The sequence below is a fragment of the Esox lucius genome, chromosome 25 (assembly GCF_011004845.1).
Source record: "Esox lucius isolate fEsoLuc1 chromosome 25, fEsoLuc1.pri, whole genome shotgun sequence".
Taxonomy (NCBI): domain Eukaryota; kingdom Metazoa; phylum Chordata; class Actinopteri; order Esociformes; family Esocidae; genus Esox; species Esox lucius.
In genome coordinates, this window is record NC_047593.1 from 1,655,687 (window position 1) to 1,677,604 (window position 21,918).

The window sequence follows — 21,918 nt, forward strand, 5'->3', positions numbered from 1 at the left end:
CTCCTCTGGATCATCCAGATGGTCATTGGCAAACCTCAGATGGGCCTGCACATGCGCTGGCTTGAGCAGGGGGACCTTGCGTGCGCTGCAGGATTTTAATCCATGACGGCGTAGTGTGCTACTAATGGTTTTCTTTGAGACTGTGGTCCCAGCTCTCTTCAGGTCATTGACCAGGTCCTGCCGTGTAGTTCTGGCCTGATCTTTCACCTTCCTCATGATCATTGATGCCCCACGAGGTGAGATCTTTCATGGAGCCCCAGACCGAGGAAGATTGACTGTCATCTTGAACTTCTTCCATTTTCGAATAATTGCGCCAACGGTTGTTGCCTTCTCACCAAGCTGCTTGCCTATCGTCCTGTAGCCCATCCCAGCCTTGTGCAGGTCCACAATTTTATCCCTGATGTCCTTACACAGCTCTCTGGTCTTGGCTATTGTGGCGAGGTTGGAGTCTGTTTGATAGAATGTGTGGACAGGTGTCTTTTATACAGGTAACGAGTTCAAACAGGTGCAGTTAATACAGGTAATGAGTGGAAAACAGGAGGGCTTCTTAAAGAAAAACTAACAGGTCTATGAGAGCCGTTGGTAGGTGATCAAATACTTATGTCATGCAATAAAATGCAAATTAATTATTTAAAAATCATACAATGTGATTTTCTGGATTTTTGTTTTAGATTTCGTCTCTCACGGTTGAAGTGTACCCATGATAAAAATTACAGACCTCTACATGCTTTGTAAGTAGGAAAACCTGCAAAATCAGCAGTGTATCAAATACTTGTTTTCCCCACTGTAGCTTTTTGCCTTTGGATATTGGAATGTACAATATAATTGGTTTTGTTAACTTACTTAAATACTGCTATCAAGATTAAATTATTTTCAATGGTATAGATTACATTGATAGAATGATTTTGACACCTAAATAATGAATAAATCTTAATTGGGGGTAAAAAAAACTAAAACAGGGAGCATTTTACAATATTGGGAGGGGCATTTTGCCCCGATAGTGGGGTAAAACACCCCTTTCACATAGTTTGGCATTGGATTAAGTTGCAATAAAATAGAAACATTCTGCCCGATAATTGTTTTCCAAATGTATTTGTCTGACCAAACATTGCTTTTTTGAATCAGAAAATACAGATATCCCTTAAGGGGGGCGTTTTCACCGAAGTTACCCTATTATATATTCCACTAAAATGTAGTTTACTTCAACAATGCTTTATATAACATATCAATAGGACATTGATAATAAGAAAAAAAACCTGTCCATTAACTATGTTATCGATTTGAAATCAATAATCTACACCAATTGCTAAAGTGGATAATGAATGACTATGTCATGTTATTACACCGATGGTACAGGACCAGCAACTTAAATGTAAACAATGTGATCATATTTTACCATCAAACATACATCTTAAAATGTACAAGGTGAAACATATTTTTTCTCTAACATTGTATTTACATTAGCCTTCCAATAGTGGGGATGAAGAGAGGTTGGTACTTTATGATAACAATCCACTCTTCAGTGTTCAAACATTTGGCAAGACCCATGTTTATTTTTTCTTCCTAGGGGTCTTAGCTGTCTCAGGACCCAGACTTGACTGTCTACCCATCCTATAATAACTGAGGCACCACCTCCTCTCCCAAAAAACATGCTTTGAAGAATGTTGTCATTTTCATCTACGAAGAAATTGTATAATGGAACGTGGTCTAAACGTTATCTAATGTTATTTTAGCTGACATAATCCAACATTATCACATGCCTCATTATTCAAGATAGGTCTATTTTCAGATCTTGCAGCTCAGAGCAACTGAAAAATAAATATTTATTTTCACTTAATTTTTCCTTTGCCTGGTGTGTTTTTCCAGCTGTCTCTGGCTCATAGAAAGTGGTTGCTAGCCAGCACAGCAAATCAGTATTATTTTCTTAGGTCAACTCTATAATCAAGTAAAATGACCTCATTAGGATATAACAGGCTAATTTATTTTTATTATTTATTTATATACCAATTTTTTCTTAATTTGAACTTTCAAATTACTTTTCAACCTATTTTTATATAGATATGTATTAAGCATTTTGAACAACTATGTTAGACAGTATACCATCAACTTTAAGCCAGAACAACAGCAAACACTGTCATCAAGTTGGCTTTAATGACCAAAATGCTACAGAGGACATGCATTTCTGTTGCCACCTGTGCTGATACTTTGAAACATAAATAATAATTACTGTTAATATACATCTAATATTTTTTTGGTATTTGCTAACAGGAGGGAGGCCCAACTTGATGTAGAGGGCCAGTTCCTTGTCAGAATCATATATGAAGATGCCAAAACATACGACCTTGTTGCTGCCGCAAGCAAAGTTCTCAGTAAGTGTTTTAATTATGTTTTTGGATAAAATATACTTTATTTGCACCAGTTTATTCATAAAATAATGGTATACTAATGTTTTACAATATTGAATCCTTATAAATCTTTGCGTTACTAATGGGATGGAAATGTTGTGACTTTTTTTTTCTTACAGAGATTGATGCAGGGTGTATCCTCCAGATGTTTGGGAAGATGTTTTTTGAGTTTTGCCAAGAATCTGGCTATGACACCATCCTGCGTGTTTTAGGGTCCAATGTCCGTGAATTCTTGCAGGTAAGGACTCCAGTTCTCATCAATATTTTCAACTAAAATGATGTATTCTTCAATGTCATGGTTCAAACGTTAAATATGACATTTGTATTAATGGATGTAGCTACAGATGTAGTGTGGTCGCCTATGTCCCCCCTTCATCCGGCCCTCCAGAAACCTTTCTTGATATATTGGAGCCAGATCACATTCTGTGTATTTCGTATTTACCCTTTTCGAGGTAAATTGACAGATAAACATTCTCATATACAGCAACCAACTGGAAACAATTAGAGAACAGCCTTTCTCAGGGACAGAACAAAATATTTTTTGAACTCACCGACTCAGGATTTGACTCATAATACTAATCAGTGGCTTAAAAATTGCATTGGAGCAAAAACAATTACATGTGATGATATAGGCAAATCATTATAATTGCTGCCATATCATTGTTTCTGAAACAATAGTTGTACTGCCTGTCTGCTTCCTGCTTAGACAATGTTTACAATGATAATGAAAAAGAATATTCTTCGCCTATTGTGTGTGTCTCGGTCTTACTGTGTTCTATTTTAGGCAGGCCAACTACCATACAGTTCTAGAAAAGTGTTCCAAAAGGATTGTCCCCACAAAATAAACATTTTTATTTTCTTAAAGAACCCTTCTAATTCCATATAGAAGCCTTTTTGGTTCCATGTAAAACACTCAGGGAAAAGGGTACTATCTGAAAACAAAGCTATGTAGGCACCAAATTATGAAGACATTTTGGGTTCTAGAAGAACAGAAGTGCTGCGACACTAGAAATTCCAGTATTTATTCATGAAATATTTTTCTTACAAAAAATACAAACAAATACACACACACACACAAACACAACAGCGTAGCTTCAGCCTATTAGGTTCTATACGTTAGTTAACAGGTCACTATATTTACACATGGTATTAGATATTATGAAGTCCAAGAAAGGGCACCAGATCCAGAGGAGACAAATATTAAGCTCGTAGTGGCTTTGAATGTGTCAAACAATAGAGGAAATGCATTAATAAGAGACTCCACTTTTTCTACAGTGTCCAATATATGGTTTCCAAACCTTATGGATGTTACCTGGTATGCTCCTAATATTATAGTACATCCAATCAATTGGTACACAACTTGATATATCTTTCTTCCATTGTGACATTGAGTGGGCATTTTGCCTTCCAATTAATTGCAATACATTTCTTAGCCGCAATTAATGCAAGAATACATCGTTTATTTTCAGACTTATCTCCAGCAGCACAATATCCAAGTAGACAGACCCGGGGAGAAGCATGAATTAGAATGTATAAACAATCTGTGATAAAGGAACATACATTTTGCCAAAAGCCAGACAACTTTTCACACAATCATAGCATATGCATGTACAGCTCGGCACACACTGCAGCAGGGATTTTGGCCCACTGCTCCATAAAGACCTTCGCCAGATCCTTCAGGTTTTGGGGCTGTCGTTGGGCAATACAGACTTTCAGCTCCCTCCAATGATTTTCTATTGGGTTCAGGTCTGGAGACTGGCTAGGCCACACCCGGACCTTGAGATGGTTTTTTATGGAGCCACTCCTTAGTTGCCCTGGCTGTGTGTTTCAAGTTGTTGTCATGGTGGAAGACCCAGCCATGACCCATCATCAAAGCTCTTACTGAGGGAAGGGCATACGGTACAGTCGTCTTGTCCCCTTTGCAGAAAAGCATCCCCAAAGAATGATGTTTCCACCTCCATGCTTCACGGTTGGGATGGTGTTCTTGGGGTTGTACTCATACTTCTTCTTCCTCAAAACAGGGTGAGTAGAGGTTAGACCAAAAAGCTCTATTTTTGTCTCATCAGACCATATGACCTTCTCCCATTCCTCCTCTGGGTCATCCAGATGGTCATTGGCAAACATCAGGGATTTTAATCCATGATGGCGTAGTATGTTACTAATGGTTTTCTTTGAGACTGTGGTCCCAGCTCTCTTCAGGTCATTGACCAGGTCCTGCCATGTAGTTCTGGGCTGATCTCTCACCTTCCTCATGATCATTGATGCCCCACGAGGTGAGATCTTGCATGGAGCCCCAGACCGAGGAAGATTGACTGTCATCTTGAACTTCTTCCATTTTCGAATAATTGCGCCAACGGTTGTTGCCTTCTCACCAAGCTGCTTGCCTATCGTCCTGTAGCCCATTCCAGCCTTGTGCAGGTCCACAATTTTATCCCTGATGTCCTTACACAGCTCTCTGGTCTTGGCTATTGTGGCGAGGTTGGAGTCTGTTTGATAGAATGTGTGGACAGGTGTCTTTTATACAGGTAACGAGTTCAAACAGGTGCAGTTAATACAGGTAATGAGTGGAAAACAGGAGGGCTTCTTAAAGAAAAACTAACAGGTCTATGAGAGCCGTTGGTAGGTGATCAAATACTTATGTCATGCAATAAAATGCAAATTAATTATTTAAAAATCATGCAATGTGATTTTCTGGACTTTTGTTTTAGATTCCGTCTCTCATAGTTGAAGTGTATCTATGATAAAAATTACAGACCTCTACATGCTTTGTAAGTAGGAAAACCTGCAAAATCGGCAGTGTATCAAATACTTGTTCTCCCCACTGTACAGTGGATATAAAAAGACAACACACCACTGTCAAAATGCCAGGTTCTTGTGATGTAAAAGAATGAGACAAAGAGAAATCATGTCAGTACTTTTTCCACCTTTAATGTGACCCATAACATGAACAATTCAATTGAAAAACAAACGGTAATCTTTGAGGGGTGAAAATAAATATTAAAAACTCACTATAAACTGGTTGCAGTTATAGCAATTTACCAAGTTTGTATGAAGATATTTCAGGCAAAATCACAATTATTATGTACATATTTGACAATAGAAATGCGGTCAATCTCCCTCGGTCTGGGGCTCCATGAAAGATCTCACCTCGTGGGGCATCAATGATCATGAGGAAGGTGAAAGATCAGGCCAGAACTACACGGCAGGACCTGGTCAATGACCTGAAGAGAGCTGGGACCACAGTCTCAAAGAAAACCATTAGTAGCACACTACGCCGTCATGGATTAAAATCCTGCAGCGCACGCAAGGTCCCCCTGCTCAAGCCAGAGCATGTCCAGGCCTGTCTGAAGTTTGCCAATTACCATCTGGATGATCCAGAGGAGGAATGGGAGAAGGTCATGTGGTCTGATGAGACAAAAATAGAGCTCTTTGGTCTAAACTCCACTCGCTGTGTTTGGAGGAAGAAGAAGGATGAGTACAACCCCAAAACACCATCCCAACCGTGAAGCATGGAGGTGGAAACATCATTCTTTGGGGATGCTTTTCTGCAAAGGGGACAGGACGACTGCACCGTATTGAGGGGAGGATGGATGGGGCCATGTATCGCAAGATCTTGGCCAACAACCTCCTTCCCTCAGTAAGAGCATGGAAGATGGGTCGTGGCAGGGTCTTCCAGCATGACAACGACCCCGAAACACACAGCCAGGACAACTAAGGAGTGGCTCCGTAAGAAGCATCTCAAGGTCCTGGAGTGGCCTAGCCAGATCTGAACCCAATAGAAAATCTTTGGAGGGAGCTGAAAGCCCGTATTGCCCAGCGACAGCCCCGAAACCTGAAGGATCTGGAGAAGGTCTGTATGGAGGAGTGGGCCAAAATCCATACTGCAGTGTGTGCAAACCTGGTCAAGAACTACAGGAAACATATGATCTCTGTAATTGCAGTGTATCAAATATTTGTTCTCCCCACTGTATATATTTAATATTGATATTTCTGCAGCTCGGGTAGACATAGTAGTATATTATAGTTTAAGGTTATGTAGCTTTCTGAGAGTGAAAAGCAACTTATTTTCCTATGTAAATTATCACTCCTCTTGATCTTGACATAAATGTTGAAAGTGAACAGTGTTCCACCCCATTGCTGTTAAATATTTTTCAATGTCACTGTGAATGAGGTGTTTCCTGAAGAAAGCTTATATTTGCCCACATTTTTTAAAGAAATGTTCATACCTGGCTTCTCTTATTTAACTGATTAATACTTCTTCCCTTAAACGTCACAAGTTAATATACTGTCATTTTCAACCAGTTATTTAAAGAAAAATAAAGGTTAAAAAGTCTGAAAGGACCACAATGAGACCCACTTCCAATGTTAGCATGTTCCTCTATAAGCAGATTATCACTATCGAATAAGGAAAGCTCAATTTCATTTATATTGAAAAATAGACTGTGGCTGACGTGCAAAACAAACAAAAACAAGCAACAAAAGAAATATACGTCCCAATTTTTTAACCCTTCCCTTATAATCCCTCCTGCATTAATCCTGCGGCCTGTGGGGTGCTCTCTTGGCCTATAACTCAACATTTATATTGTAAATGTTTTCTATACAAACACAATTAGTCCCAAAGAATCTGAATAAACGGATACTACATCGTCTTTCTGACTGTACAGTTCAAGGTCCAAGTTTCATTAGAGCCATATTCACTTAGGGCTGTACCAACAATTCTAGTCTTTCAACCAAATGTTAGGGCTTCACTTTTAGTTTAAACAGGTCTCAGATTAATTCAGGTTTAGAGCTACATAACATTGCCTGTTCTCTAATCTTGTTCCCTAATCTTATTCCCAGATTTCAACTCAATTGCGCAACACGGTCCGGTAGACCAATGCTTCAAACTGTGCCTTCGTTAGCAACTACAAAATAACAGAAAGGGTCTGCTTGCCTATAGCCATTGGCATACTGATCTTGATTTACCAACCAGTCATCACTCCCCAAAAAACAGTCATCGCTCACATCACCTTTTTGGAATAGGTTTGAAATAGCAGGCATTAAAGAAATGCTTCAAACTATATCCGCAACATACTAGTCTTGACGAGTAGATGAGGTGTGGCCTTGTTAATGTCCAAAAGTGGATGTTGTGTCTTTCCATTTCCCTGTAAACGGACATTGACCACACATTTTGCAGTGTGTAATCCTATTGGCAAAGCCAGTCGAGATGCGTATCTCGACTGAGATGAAATCCTATTTTAATCCTATTTAAAATGTTTAATGTGCTGTCTATACAGAATCTAGATGCCCTCCATGACCACCTGGGTACCATCTACCCTGGGATGAGGGCTCCATCCTTCCGCTGCACAGATGCAGAAAAGGGCAACAACCTGATCCTGCATTACTACTCGGAGAGGGAGGGGCTCCAGGACATTGTGATCGGTATCATCAAGACGGTGGCCCAGCAGATTCACGGCACAGAAATAGAAATGAAAGTGAGCTATTGTCTAATTAAATATAATCAAACATTTTCTGTGTCTGTCAGTGTTTCTTAAACAAGAGTAGAATAGCTCTCTCTTTTTATATTTTAACTACGGTAGGCATGTAGTGGGAATTCAATGCAGTAAGAGTGATTAAAGTTGGATAGGGCAAATTGGCAATTGGTGATCCATTCCTACACAATATTTTACAGTCTACAGTTCAGGGCACTGCATCTGAGTGCATGTGAGTGTATCTGGATTCTGTGACACTTGCTTGGGTCTATTGAGTTTCATTGATGTCGAAACAGATTAATAATTTTTTGCACTGAGGTAAACATTTTCATTTGAAACTGTAATCCGTTACGTTACCAACTAACATTTTGTAATCGTATTACAGATTCTTTTGAAAAAAATTCTGATTTACTTTTGGATTTCTTCAATTGAAAAAGATTAGGTGCGAGAAATAATTACGACACGTTGCATGCTTGATTTAGATTTTAAATGTTTGAATCAAAATAACAATTGCACGCATCTGTTATGTGTGATCATCATGCGATCAAAGGTGGGCACGCATAACTGATGAAGCGCTAGTTTAATTTTGGTTGGTTTGGGTGGCTGGTAAAAACAAAGTACAGTAGCCTATAGCTACGATTATATTAGCCGACCCATAATGTGATTTAGTTATCTACTCTCAATGCATCAATATTTTTGTTGGTAACGTAAGGATTACTTGTAATCTGTTGGTAACGTAATCTGTTGGTACTTGTAATCCATTACTCCCCAACTCTGTATATAGCCTACTAATAGTAGATACATATGGTACTAATGTATTTTACGCTCCTTAGTGCTGTTGTTCCCTCGTTTTCCATCTCTCCTCTCATATTCTGCTCGCAGGTGATCAGAGACGAGTGGATGGTGCCTGCCTTCCATATACGCGTTGTTCACGTTGATTATTTCTGTAAATAATTATTTGCTTGTCATCATCATCATCATCATGTTCTTCCGCTTATCCGGGGCCGGGTCGCGGGGGCAGCAGTCTAAGCAGAGATGCCCATACTTCCCTCTCCCTAGACACTTCCTCCACCTCTTTCGGGGGGACACCGAGGCGTTCCCAGGCCAGCCGGGAGACATAGTCCCTCCAGCGTGTCCTAGGTCTTCCCCGGGGTCTCCTCCCGTTGGGACGGGCCCAGAACACCTTCCCAGGAAGGCATTCCGGAGGCATCCGAAACAGATGCCCAAGCCACCTCAGCTGACCCCTCTCGATGTGGAGGAGCAGCGGCTCTACTCTGAGCTCCTCCCAGGTGACCGAGCATTTCACCCGATCTCTAAGGGATCGCCCAGCCACCCTGCGGGGAAAGCTCATTTCGGCTTGCCTGTGTCCGGGATCTTGTCCTTTCGGTCATGACCCAAAGCTCATGACCATAGGTGAGAGTAGGAACGTAGATTGAGCCTTGCGGCTCAGCTCTTTCTTCACCACGACAGACCGATACATTGACCGCATTACTGCAGAAGCTGCACCGATCCGTCTGTCAATCTCCCGTTCCATCCTTCCTTCACTCGTGAGCAAGACCCCTAGATACTTAAACTCCTCCACTTGAGGCAGGCACTCTCCACCAACCTGAAGTGGGCAAGCCACCCTTTTCCTACTGAGGACCATGGCCTCGGATTTGGAGGTACTGATTCTCATCCCCACCGCTTCACACTCGGCTGCAAACCGTCCCAGTGCATTCTGAAGTTCCTGGTTTGAAGCCAACACGACAACATCATCCGCAAAGAGCAGAGACGAAATCGTGTGGTCCCCAAACCCAACACCCTCCGGCCCCTGGCTGCGCCTCGAAATTCTGTCCATAAAAATTACGAACAAAACTGGCGACAAAGGGCAGCTCTGCCGGAGTCCAACATGCACTGGGAACAAGTCTGACTTACTTACTTCTGCTTCGGTCGTACAGGGACCTGACAGCCCTTAGCAAAGGACCCAGGACCCCATATTCCCGAAGCACTCTCCACAGGATGCCGCGAGGGGCACAGTCGAATGCCTTCTCCAAATCCACAAAACACATGTGGATTGGTTGGGCAAACTCGCATGAACCCTCCAGCACCCCGTAGAGGGTATAGAGCTGGTCCAGTGCTCCACGGCCCGGACGTAAACCACACTGTTCCTCCGGGATCCGAGGTTCTACTATCGGCCGTATTCTCTTCTCCAGTACCCTGGCACAGACTTTACCGGGGAGGCTGAAAAGTGTGATCCCCCTATAGTTGGAACACACCCTCCGGTCTCCCTTCTTAAAAAGAGGGACCACCACCCCGGTCTGCCATCCCAGAGGCACTGTCCCCGACCGCCACGCGATGTTGCACAGGCGTGTCAACCAAGACAGCCCCACAACATCCAAAGACTTGAGGTACTCAGGGCAGATCTCATCCACCCCTGGTGCCTTGCCACCGAGGAGTTTCTTGACTACCTCTGTGACATCAGCCTGGGTGATGGACGAGTCCACCTCTGAGCCCTCATCCTCTGCTTCCTCAATGGAAGACGTGACGGCGGGATTGAGGAGATCCTCGAAGTACTCCTTCCACCGCCCGATGACATCCCCAGTTGAGGTCAACAGCTGCCCACCTCTACTGTAAACAGCGTTGGTAGGGCACTGTTTCCCTCTGATGGTACCCATCAGCTGCCTCCGGAGTCCCACAAGCCAACCAGGCCTGATAGGACTCCTTCTTCAGCTTGACGGCATCCCTTACTTCCGGTGTCCACCACCGGGTTTGGGGATTGCCGTCTCGACAGGCACCGGAGACCTTACGGCCACATCTCTGAGCGGCCGCTTCGACAATGGCGGTAGAGAACATGGTCCACTCGGACTCAATATCTCCAGCCTCCCTCGGAATCCAGTCGAAGCTCTGCCGGAGGTGGGAGTTAAAGCCGAGTCTGTCCAGCTTCCTCCCCCGCCATCGGATCCAACTCTCCACCAGGTGGTGATCAGTTGACAGCTCCGCCCCTCTCTTCACCCAATTGTCCAAGACATACAGCTGCAGGTCAGATGAAGCGACAACAAAGTCGATCATCGACCTACGGCCTAGGGTGTCCTGGTGCCACGTGCACTTATGCTTGAACATGGTGTTTGTTATGGACAAACTGGGACTAGCACAGAAGTCCAATAACTGAACACCACTCGGGTTCAGATCAGGGGGGCCGTTCCTCCCAATCACGCCCCTCCAGGTGTCACTGTCGTTGCCCACGTGGGCGTTGAAGTCCCCCAGTAGAACGATAGAGTCCCCAGTCGGAGCACTTTCCAGCACCCCTCCCAGAGAATCCAAGAAGGTCGGGTACTCTGCACTGCCGTTCGGCCCGTAGGCACAAACAACAGTGAGAGACCTATCCCCGACCCGTAGGCGCGGAGAAATGACCCTCTTGTTCACCGGGGTAAACTCCAACACATGGCGGCAGAGCTGGGGAGCTATAAGCAAACCCACACCAGCCCGCCGCCTCTCACCATGGGCAACTCCAGAGTGGTGAAGAGTCCATCCTCTCTCAAGGAGTGTGGTTCCAGAGCCCAAGCCATGTGTAGAGGTGATCCCGACTACCTCTAGTCGGAACCTCTCAACCTCACGCACAATCTCAGGCTCCTTCCCCGCCAGCGAGGTGACGTTCCACGTCCCTAGAGCTAGTTTCCGTGTCCAGGGATCGGGTTGTCTAGGCCCCCGCCTTCGACTGCCACCCAATCCTCTCCGCAACAGCCCCTTATGGTCCCTCCTGTGGGTGGTGAGCCCACGGGAAGGCGGCCCCACGTCGCTCCCTCTGGCTGAGCCCGGCCGGGCCCCATGGGGAAAGGCCCGGCCATCAAGCACTCGCGTACGAGCCCCACCCCAGGCCTGGCTTCAGGGTGGGGTCCTGGCTGCGCCATATCGGGCGACGTCACAGATCTCAACATTTTTCTCAACATTAAAGGGTTTTGAACTGCTCTTAGTCTGACCCGTCGCCTAGGACCTGTTTGACTTGGGAGACCCTACCAGGGGCATATAGCCCCAGACAACATAGCTCCTAGGGTCACTCGGGTACTCAAACCCCTCCACCACGTTAAGGTGGCAGTTAATTTATTTGCTTGTTGATGTTAAAATACATGTTTTGCTTTTCAAACTGTTGCATTCTCATTCATTGACCGTAAGATGCTATAACAGTATTGGGCTTGTTTTTGAAACACGATGGCATTTATCACGATATTTGAGGAGAAAAGTGTTGGGAAGCACTTTGCCAAAGGATTGCATTTGATGTAGCCAAATGAACTCGGTCCATACAGGTAGACTCTATGATTCTGCCTGCTTTGCATCTCAGACAATTGCGTTCATTGGCGTTGGCTGCTGATGACTTTGACTTTAACATAGGAGTGCAGGTGTATAGTCACAGTTTGTTTATTTCATTTATGTTTTCAAAATCAATCGCTGGTAGCCCTAATAACCGCAGGTTACGTTTGCGCTAGTGAAACATATTTGTGTGCGGGTGTTCACGATTGCAAACGAGTTTTCTAATGCCTCTTAATATGAAAGTAATCTAAAAGGAATTCAAAGTAATCAGATTATGTTACTGAGTTTGAGTAATCAAAATCTGTAACGGATTACATTGAAAAAGTAACCTACCCAACCCTGTATATAGCATAAGTATTATATAGCATAATGCCATAAGAAGCTAAGTTTGCTTACTGTAAAAAAAAACTATAATAGCAGATATGAGACCAGGACAACAAACTATTCCTCCCTAGTTTCGCATACACTGCAAAAAATGCAAAGAAGTGAAAGAAGATGTATTGGACTACCTCTCTTTAGCTAGAAACCAGGAACTCTAAGCTAACTTTAGAAAAAAGTCGAACTCTGTGTTGGCGCTATGTTTTGGAACAGGTTATTCTATTTTTCATATTACTATTCGGAACTTCATTCCTTATCGGTCATTGGTGCAGAAACGCTTTCTGAACTGTGAGTAATTGTAAAATGCTGTAATTGTTTTTTACTGAAAGAAATCCTATAGTGCAGCTTAATTAGGTCCGACATCCATGAAAGGGGCAGAATGGTTTTCTCTAAATGTGGCGTAATGCAATGTTTTAGTAGTCCAATGTTTTGAAGTGTCTAAAAATGTATGTACGTGTCATGATATATGTTTGAAGCTAGGAATTAATGTTATTGATATGCATCAACATAGTTATGAATCTGGGGACATGTGAGTTTATAGCATCGTTTTATCAAGAGAAAAACGTTAACTTATTCCCAGAGAAAGCTGCCTCTGCTTCAAAATCAGAACAAGTAGAGACGTCATTATTTTTTTAGTCCTATGCTCTGGGTGAAATTAAAGGGGGGAGCTGAATTGACAAACCCTCCAAATGTAATGGCCAGTTTTCGGGAAACGTTACCCGGTGTTGCCATGGTAACCATGTGTGACACAGTCAAGCTGTTGACGTCAGTGTGTTAGAATAAAGAGGACTTTTGGCCAACCATAACACATTAACAATGTCTTACATTAACAGTTCATTTAGATTAATTATCTCGAGGTTAGTAATGAATAGTATGTATCTTTTGTATGACACATAATGTGCATGTATACAGCTATTGTATGTTATGTTGACCGTAAGCAACAAACCCTCAAGGTGCTTTATTTTTATTAGAAACCGATTACCAACATTACAAGTTTTTATATACCACATCCTTTAGCCAATCTGCATTCAGAGTTCATACTATTCAGTTTATAACTAGACATTATCTGGAGGTTGGTGTGAAACTATTGTATCTGAAGAATTTCAATGAGTGTCCCCATTCAAGTCAACAATTCTAAATTAAAAAGCACAACATGCACTCATTGTAATTCCATGGTTCTACCTTCCTCTCTTCTTGAAAATCCATTCTTCTTTCACCAGGTGATCCAGCATAAGAGCGAAGAGTGTGACCACATAAAGTTCCTGATTGAGGAGAAGGACTCTGAGGAGGAGGCTTTCTATGAAGACCTGGATGGCTTTGAGGAGAATGGCACGCAGGAAACCCGGATCAGTCCCTACACCTTTTGCAAGGCTTTCCCCTTCCACTTAATGTTCGACAGGGACCTGATGCTCACCCAGTGTGGCAATGCAATCTTCCGTGTGCTGCCTCAGGTCTGTAGCTTTGTATTATGAACTACATGTTTAGTTGCACATTACCAAACTGAATTAATAAAAAAAATAAAAAGAATGAGTGAATGCGTTTTGATATTGGACCTCATAACGTTTTTGTGAGGGACAATGTTTGCACTCACTACCATTTGGATAAGAGCGATAGCTAAATTACTTGAATACAGAGAGGTGTCATTGTTAACAATTTTCTTACCTGCAGGTGCCATTCAATTATAATGCATAACGATGTGGGTATAATGTATTGTTTAATTTGTCAGAAAGTGTGTATGTATGCTCATTTGTGTTGCTGTTGTTGTATTCATTAGCTCCTGCCAGGCATTTGCAACCTTCCTTCAGTGTTTTCTCTGGTACGTCCGCACATCGACTTCAGCTTCCAAGGCATGCTCTCCCACATCAACACAGTCTTTGTTTTGCGGAGCAAGGTACGCCAACAACTTTTCAAAATTGTATTTGGAATGTGTACTATGACAGCTATATTTATTTTTGGGAGAAAGCTTACATCATGAAAATGTTCATGCACATGCACACATGTATCGGTCTCTCCGTTCATCTGTCCATCCCCCACCTGTTTTTCTATGATTGCGTGCCAAGTCTGTGTCCCTGCATGTGTGTCTCCATGTTCTGGCGCATTGGTATACCCAGCTGATTGGCTTAATAAAAAAAATAAAAAGGTTAAGTAAAATAAAAACAAACAAAACAATATGTACATGTGCATTGTGTCCTTTCCAGGAGGGCCTGCTGAATGTGGAAACTTCAGAGAATGAGGATGAGCTGACCGGTGCTGAGATTAGCTGCTTGAGGCTGAAGGGACAAATGATCTACCTGCCCGAGGCAGAGAACATTCTCTTCCTCTGTTCTCCCAGGTAGTACATGCCTTCCTGCCACTGTGGCTTTAGACAAGACAATGAACTCTTTCTGGTGCCAAAACCAAAAGCCAACCAATTCCCAAAACAATACTCCTACCTATCTGGTAGGTGGCATGGGGTAAACTCAGAAGAAGTGCACTGTATAGGGTGCCATATGGAATGAGAAATTTGATGGGTGTTGTTGGGTGGATGTCTATTGGTTTGTGTGTGAAACCTAATTGGATTCAAAACCACAACTGCTGCTGTACAGCAGATGGTCTGGCACAAAAAAATATATGGTAACACTTCACTTGAAGCATTCAGTTTTCATGTCTTTGGACTTGCTATAAGCATGCCTCTTCTTTTTAGGGGTCCAAGCAGCGAAGCTGCAGAACCATATTGTAATTGTTAGATTTTTCTTCTGCCGTATTTCCTATTCCTGTTTTAAATGTTGCCCTACCACTTACACACTTGAGTGACATAATCACATAATCATCATCAGGTCTTTAGTTTGAAATAGGTGTGTGAGTGCTTGGGCAAAATCAAAAACGTGCACTCCTTTGGGTCCCGAGGACCAGGACTGGGAAACACTTCCCTAGACTCATACATCTGGTATGATATGATGCAAGTCCTGAACAACTTTACCAGAGGCCTTTTCATTTCCGCCATATTGGATTTTTTTTTAAATGCTTAGAAATTTAGCACAGGCAACGCACTTTGTGCAATCTTCCTGAAAAATGGCACAGATGATCTTCAGACCAATCCAAAAAAAGTTATCAGATGGATTTTTGTCCATTACATCCAATCGAGTATTGCGATGAGGCCGTCAAACAGGAAGTGAGGGTGTATCTCAGCAACCGTTTGTCGTATAGTAACCAAACTTGCTATCCATGGTTGGAAGGAGTAGTAGAGGCATGCAATGTTTGCCACTAATTGGCCATGTGGGGGCACTATACCAGAAAGTCACTTTGAAGGTTCATGAGCCTGAATGCAAACAGATATATCAAGCAAACTTGGTCTGTTGCATGAGTGCATCAGGTTGTTGTACTGCAATAAATAGAAAGTTGGTAGTGCAAACCATGTGACCGCCACGGGCCAATTAAATTAAAGCTATCGCCATCAAACTTCATCAGTATAAAATTCTATAGGCTCTCAACAACCAGTAAAAATATGGACAAGATCGCCCATTGGGGGGCGCTACAGTGTATCATCAAAGTAGAGATTTTCAAATAGCGATTTCTCCAAGAGTTTAAGTATCTAGGGGTCTTGTTCACGAGTGAGGGAAGGATGGAACGGGAAGTTGCAGCTTCTGCAGTAATGCGGTCGATGTATCGATCTGTCGTGGTGAAGAAAGAGCTGAGCCGCAAGGTGAAGCTCTCGATTTACCGGTCAATCTACGTTCCTACTCTCACCCATGGTCATGAGCTTTGGGTCATGACCGAAAGGACAAGATCCCGGATACAGGTGGCCGAAATGAGCTTTCTCTGCAGGGTGGCTGGGCGATCCCTTAGAGATAGGGTGAGAAGCTCGGTCACCCGGGAGGAGCTCAGAGTAGAGCCGCTGCTCCTCCACATCGAGAGGGGTCAGCTGAGGTGGCTTGGGCATCTGTTCCGTATGCCTCCTGGACACCTTCCTGGAAAGGTGTTCTGGGCCTGTCCCACCAGGAGGAGACCCTGGGGAAGATCTAGGACACGCTGGAGGGACTATGTCTCCCGGCAGGCCTGGGAACGCCTCGGTGTCCCCCCGGAAGAGCTAGAGGAAGTGTCTAGGGAGAGGGAAGTATGGGCATCTCTGCTTAGACTGCTGCCCTGGCAACCCGGCCCCGGATAAGCGGAAGAAGATGGATGGATTTCTCCAAGCTTTGAGTGGTGTCATCTTCGTTTCCTGGTAGTTTGAATATATTAAAACGAAATGGGCCGTTCGTCCAATTTCCACAAAACATAACATATAGTCTGTGGATACTCCCCATCAATAATTACTCAAAGAAAATTGGATTTCAAACACAGCAGATCATATTTAAACAACTTCCTGCGTCTTACAGTTTCACAGGAAGTGAAAGCATATCTTCACAAACGTATGTCCGATTCTCACCATATTTGGTAGGCATCATTGTTATGACAAGATAACGATACATGCAGAGTGAGGCACCAATTGGCCATTGGGGGGCGCTACAGAGTGGTCAAACTTGTGATTTTCCTATAGCAATAACTCCGTGCTCCTTAGAGCTGAAGTAACCAAACTCATCTCAAATGGTGCTGCTTGTTGAGCCAACATAAATTGCCTCTCGCATCTATGAGCTCTTTCATATTAGTATTTGAATAGATTACAATGAAACTAAAAGGAATTAGTCCTAGGCCATTGGTCGGATTTTGACAAAACTTAACGTACATATACAATTATAAAAAAGTTGGAATTTCATAACATATAGTGGCCACCATATGCCAATCAATTTAAATCAATTTACTAATGCATTTTATGTTCACATTGGTATGTAAATGGCCTTGTAGAAAGTGTCGGGGCATATGGGGCACTAACATGTTACTTGTTTAGTTAAAATGCCCATGACCACCAAAACATTCCCTTATATTTTTGGGTGGTGCTACAGTGCATCATTAAACTTGAGGTTTTGATATCACCATATCTTTGAACATCTTTGACCTACAGTCACCAAATATATTTGAAAGTGTGTATCATGTTTTAACTACACAAAATATGCACATGTTGGACACAGACCAATGTACGTGGTCCATAAATATCTAGATACATAGACCAACTGTTTAATCTCTAATCTGTAAAATCACTTTATAGTTTGTTATACAGTTTCTCATAATAACTACAGTTTTATTTCTTATATCACTTCAAGCAGAATAGTGAAAATAATAAGAATCAGAAACGGATATTACCAAGTAGTAACTCACATACAAGGAAGTTGCTTTGGTCTGATAAACATATAGTGCGAGGACAAAAACAGGCTGTACAAAAGTGCAAATGTGATGAATACATGTACTCTTTAAGCATATAGTTACATTTGCATTTCTGATGTCATTGCACCCCATCAAGGTAAGCTGTTAGTCTCTTTCATGCCTGCCTGTTGTCAAATGCCAAGCAAGACTCTGATGATTCATTTCAGCGTGCACAGGCTGCTTAGTACTGCAAGATATTAGAAAACCCACACTACAAGCCTCTGGAGGTAGTATTGTGATCTGGGGTTGCTTCAATTGGTTAGGTCTAAACTCAGTAACTTTATGTGACAATAAAATGAAATCAGCTGAGTACCTGAATGTACTGAATGACCAGGTTATCCCATTAATAAATTTTTTGAGGAATAATTTTAACACATGAATTGGCCACCACAGAGTCTGACCTTAGCCCTGTTGAAAGTCTTTCGGATGTGTTGGAGAAGACTTAACGGAGGAGTTTGCCTCGCCAGTTGTCAATACAAGATGTCACTGCGAATTCATGCCGTAATCAAAGCTTAAGGCGGTCCAATTAAATATTAGAGTGTACAACTTTTTTTCAATGTATTTCTCAAGTCAGGTCATAAAAGAATGAATGGCACACACCCAATCTGGTCAACTGACATAAAAGTTCCAATAAGTGCTAACAGCTACTCGTTTAGCATGATCAGCTCAAGTTGGCACAGTGACTCTGGACTGCTTTGCCCCGCCCATATGCCAATGCTTCTAGCGCCACCTACTGGCCAAAGATGAGATTTTCAAATGCTCATAACTTTTGCCCCATTTGTGGTCCAGACATAAAAGTGGTAGAATATGATGTGGACACAGATGCTGTACAACTTTGCAAAAGGCTGTTTTAATTTTCGCCTTATTACATTACATTTCCACTTTGAATTTTCTGAAAAACCTACCTTTGAGAAGTAGTCCTATGCTGTTTGTCCCATTTCCAAGAAACCTCATATCTCCACAACCGTTTGTCAGTTTATCACCAAATGTGGTATGCATCATTAGTATGACATGGTCAGGACATGTGCTGTGTGTGGTGCCAATTGGCCATTTGGGGGCGCTTTTCCAGAAAATCACATTAAATGCTCATTAACCCTGTACACAAACAGGCCTATACAAACTATCAGGCCTATAAGGCCTATCCTCATGTGGCATTCTTATAGCTTGGACTATTTTTCTTATTAGATTTGGTCTAGGATCACACAGAGGTTTTTTGCGGTGTTTGCTTTCAGTTCCCCCAGTCCTCCACTTTACATTTTGTTTACCATGGGTGCATCCCAATAGACTCTCCTTGCTCCTGAAGAGTGCACTCGTTTTTCCACATCCCACAAATGAAAAAGCATTGGTTGGTATGGGCCAGATATTTCAAATCCTTTAAAGGAAGTGAGGTGAGAATTGGGGATCTTTGGGTGTGATATGGATGAATTGGTCAGATTTAGTATACAGTATATAGTAAAGCCTCATCCTTTATTTATCTATCTCAATTCAAATAAGCTTGAAACTGACTACAGTGGTAAAACGCAGAAGTTGTAATAAAACACAAAAGTAGCAATGAGAGGTCAAAGTGGACCGCCCACATTTTGGTTTTGGTTGGTTTATTTTTGTAATTTTCTGAAAATTTGGTCTAGAATTGACTCTGGTATCATCAGTGCGGTTTGAACTTTCATCACCAATGCTTGAATAAAGATAATGGTTGTCGATTGGATATATTAAACTCTGTAATCACAATGTAATTTTTCTTTTTTTTTTTTAAATCAACACCTACAAAAATGGCGTTGGATTCATTTGCACAAACCAATTCACATCTGGTTGCTAAATTATATATATCTTTTTTATGCTCTAGCAAAGGGGTTCTAATAAAGGTCCTATGCTGAATTTTGGGTATTTTCAAGTGAGACATATCAATGTTATTTAGCCAGGATCTCTATGTGATGATAATTAAGTCTAGTTACAAGTACATTATTGTGCTTAATGCGGTCTGTTGTTTTCAAAACGCACCCCAGAGTTTAGTTGTGTTCACCCACTGTTCATTAGTTACTCTAGCCTCTGGTGATGCATTGTCAACACTGTGTTTATGTTCAGTGTAATGAACCTGGATGACTTAACCCGGAGAGGTCTGTACCTGAGTGATATCCCGCTGCACGATGCCACACGTGACCTGGTCCTACTTGGAGAGCAATTCCGCGAGGAGTACAAGCTAACTCAGGAACTGGAGATCCTAACTGACCGACTGCAGCACACCCTCCGGGCCCTGGAGGATGAGAAAAAGAAAACAGACAGGTTCGTAGATTAACTAAGTATTATAGAAAAGACAATCAGCTTCCTTCATCCATTTCCGTGCATATTTTCTTAAACTAATATTCTAAAATTTGGAGAGCTTTCTGTTTTACTTATCTAGAGTCAGACGGCCAGTTGGATACTGGTTATATGTCTCTGCATGCAGTTTAGAAATGATTAACACTAGGACCACCAAATGCCTACGTGAATTGGCGTTTGAGTTTGTAATTAAAATAAAACTGCCATTTTGAAAGCTACACCCTCCACCTTCCATGACTTTTCCTAAATAGGCATATATTACATTGTTCTGTTTTCAGAATTCTAAACTGATAAACAGAAAACTATTTAGAGACTATTTTTTCTTACCCTGTTTTCCATCTTAATCTGCCAACAGCCCACCGTACTTAGCGTTGGTACCCAGGCACTAATCACCACTCAATGAATGCATGACGTGAATGGATGAATGCGCGATACTCCCAGATGAATGATCAGAGCCTTGGGTGAATTTGAATGAACTTACAAATGAAATACATGATTTCCATGACCATTCGAAAACATAATAGGCTATTATTGAAACAGTACAAACAATATTTATTATCACATAGTCGTTTGGCTCCTTTTTAAATCATAAAGATAACAGAATTCACCCAAACAGCCCTGATCAAAAGTTTACATTCCCTTGAATTTTTTGCCTTGTTTTAGACACAAAAGGTGACACAAACAGGTGAAAATGGCATTTAAGGTGAATTTCCTACACCAGTGGCTTTTTAAATTGCAATTAGTGTCTGCGTATAAATAGTCAATGAGTTTGTTAGCTTTCATGTGGATGTACTGAGCAAGCTAGATACTGAGTCATGGAGAGCAGAAAAGAACTGTCAAAAGACATGCGTAACAAGGTAATGGAACTTTATGAATATTGAAAAGGATGTAAAAAGATATCCAAAGCCTTCCAAATGCCAGTCATTACTGTTCAATCACTTATTAAGAAGTGGAACATTTGGGGATCTCTTGATTCCAAGCCAAGGTCAGGTTGACCAAGAAAGATTTCTGTCAAAACTGCCAGAAGAATTGTTCAGGATACAAAGAAAAACCCACAGGCAACCTCAGGAGAAATACAGGCTGATCTGGAAAAAGACAGTGTGGTTGTTTCAAGGAGCACAATAAGACGATACTTGAACAAAAATGAGCTGCATGGTCGAATTGCCAGAAAGAAGCCTTTACTGCATCTATGCCACAAAAAAGGCAGTTTACAATATGCCTGACAACACCTTGACAAGCCACACAGCTTCTGGCACATTTGGAGTGACAAGACCAAAATAGAGCTTTATGGTCACACCCATGAGCAGTATGTTTGGAGAGGGGTCAACAAGGCCTATAGCGAACAGAATACCATCCCCACTGTGAAGCATGGTGGTGGCTCACTGATGTTTTGGGGGTGTGTGAGCTCTAAAGGCACAGGGAATCTTGTGAAAATTGATGGCAAGATGAATGCTGCATGTTATCAGAAAATACTGGCAGACAATTTGCATTCTTCTATACGAAAGCTGCGCATGGGACGCTCTTGGACTTTCCAGCATGACAATGACCCTAAGCACAAGGCCAGGTTGACCCTCCTGTGAATACAGCAGAAAAAGGTGAAGGTTCTGGAGTGGCCATCACAGTCTCCTGACCTAAATATCATCAAGCCACTGTGGGGAGATTTCAAACGTATGGTTCATGCAAGAGGACTAAATACTTTCCATGACCTGGAGGCATTTTGCCAAGACGAATGGGCAGCTATACTACCTGCAAGAATCTGGGGCCTCATAGACAGCTATTACTATTAA

The 21,918-nt window shown here is 42.2% G+C and overlaps 1 protein-coding gene across 3 annotated transcripts in view; it reads left to right on the plus strand.

The window, feature by feature from the left end:
- Nucleotides 1-21,918, plus strand: part of gucy1b1 (guanylate cyclase 1 soluble subunit beta 1) — a 41,000-nt gene that overhangs the window by 1,903 nt on the left and 17,179 nt on the right. For 2 of the 3 annotated variants that reach the window (XM_010901963.5, XM_020043629.3), the window contains 7 exons: nucleotides 2,269-2,369; nucleotides 2,525-2,643; nucleotides 7,682-7,879; nucleotides 13,759-13,989; nucleotides 14,313-14,429; nucleotides 14,737-14,870; nucleotides 19,898-20,095. In XM_010901963.5, coding sequence (XP_010900265.3) covers nucleotides 2,269-2,369; nucleotides 2,525-2,643; nucleotides 7,682-7,879; nucleotides 13,759-13,989; nucleotides 14,313-14,429; nucleotides 14,737-14,870; nucleotides 19,898-20,095 — 1,098 coding nt within the window. Of the gene's footprint in view, nucleotides 1-707; nucleotides 732-2,268; nucleotides 2,370-2,524; nucleotides 2,644-7,681; nucleotides 7,880-13,758; nucleotides 13,990-14,312; nucleotides 14,430-14,736; nucleotides 14,871-19,897; nucleotides 20,096-21,918 lie in introns of those variants that run through there. The other variant, XM_034290888.1, reaches the window with a different exon arrangement.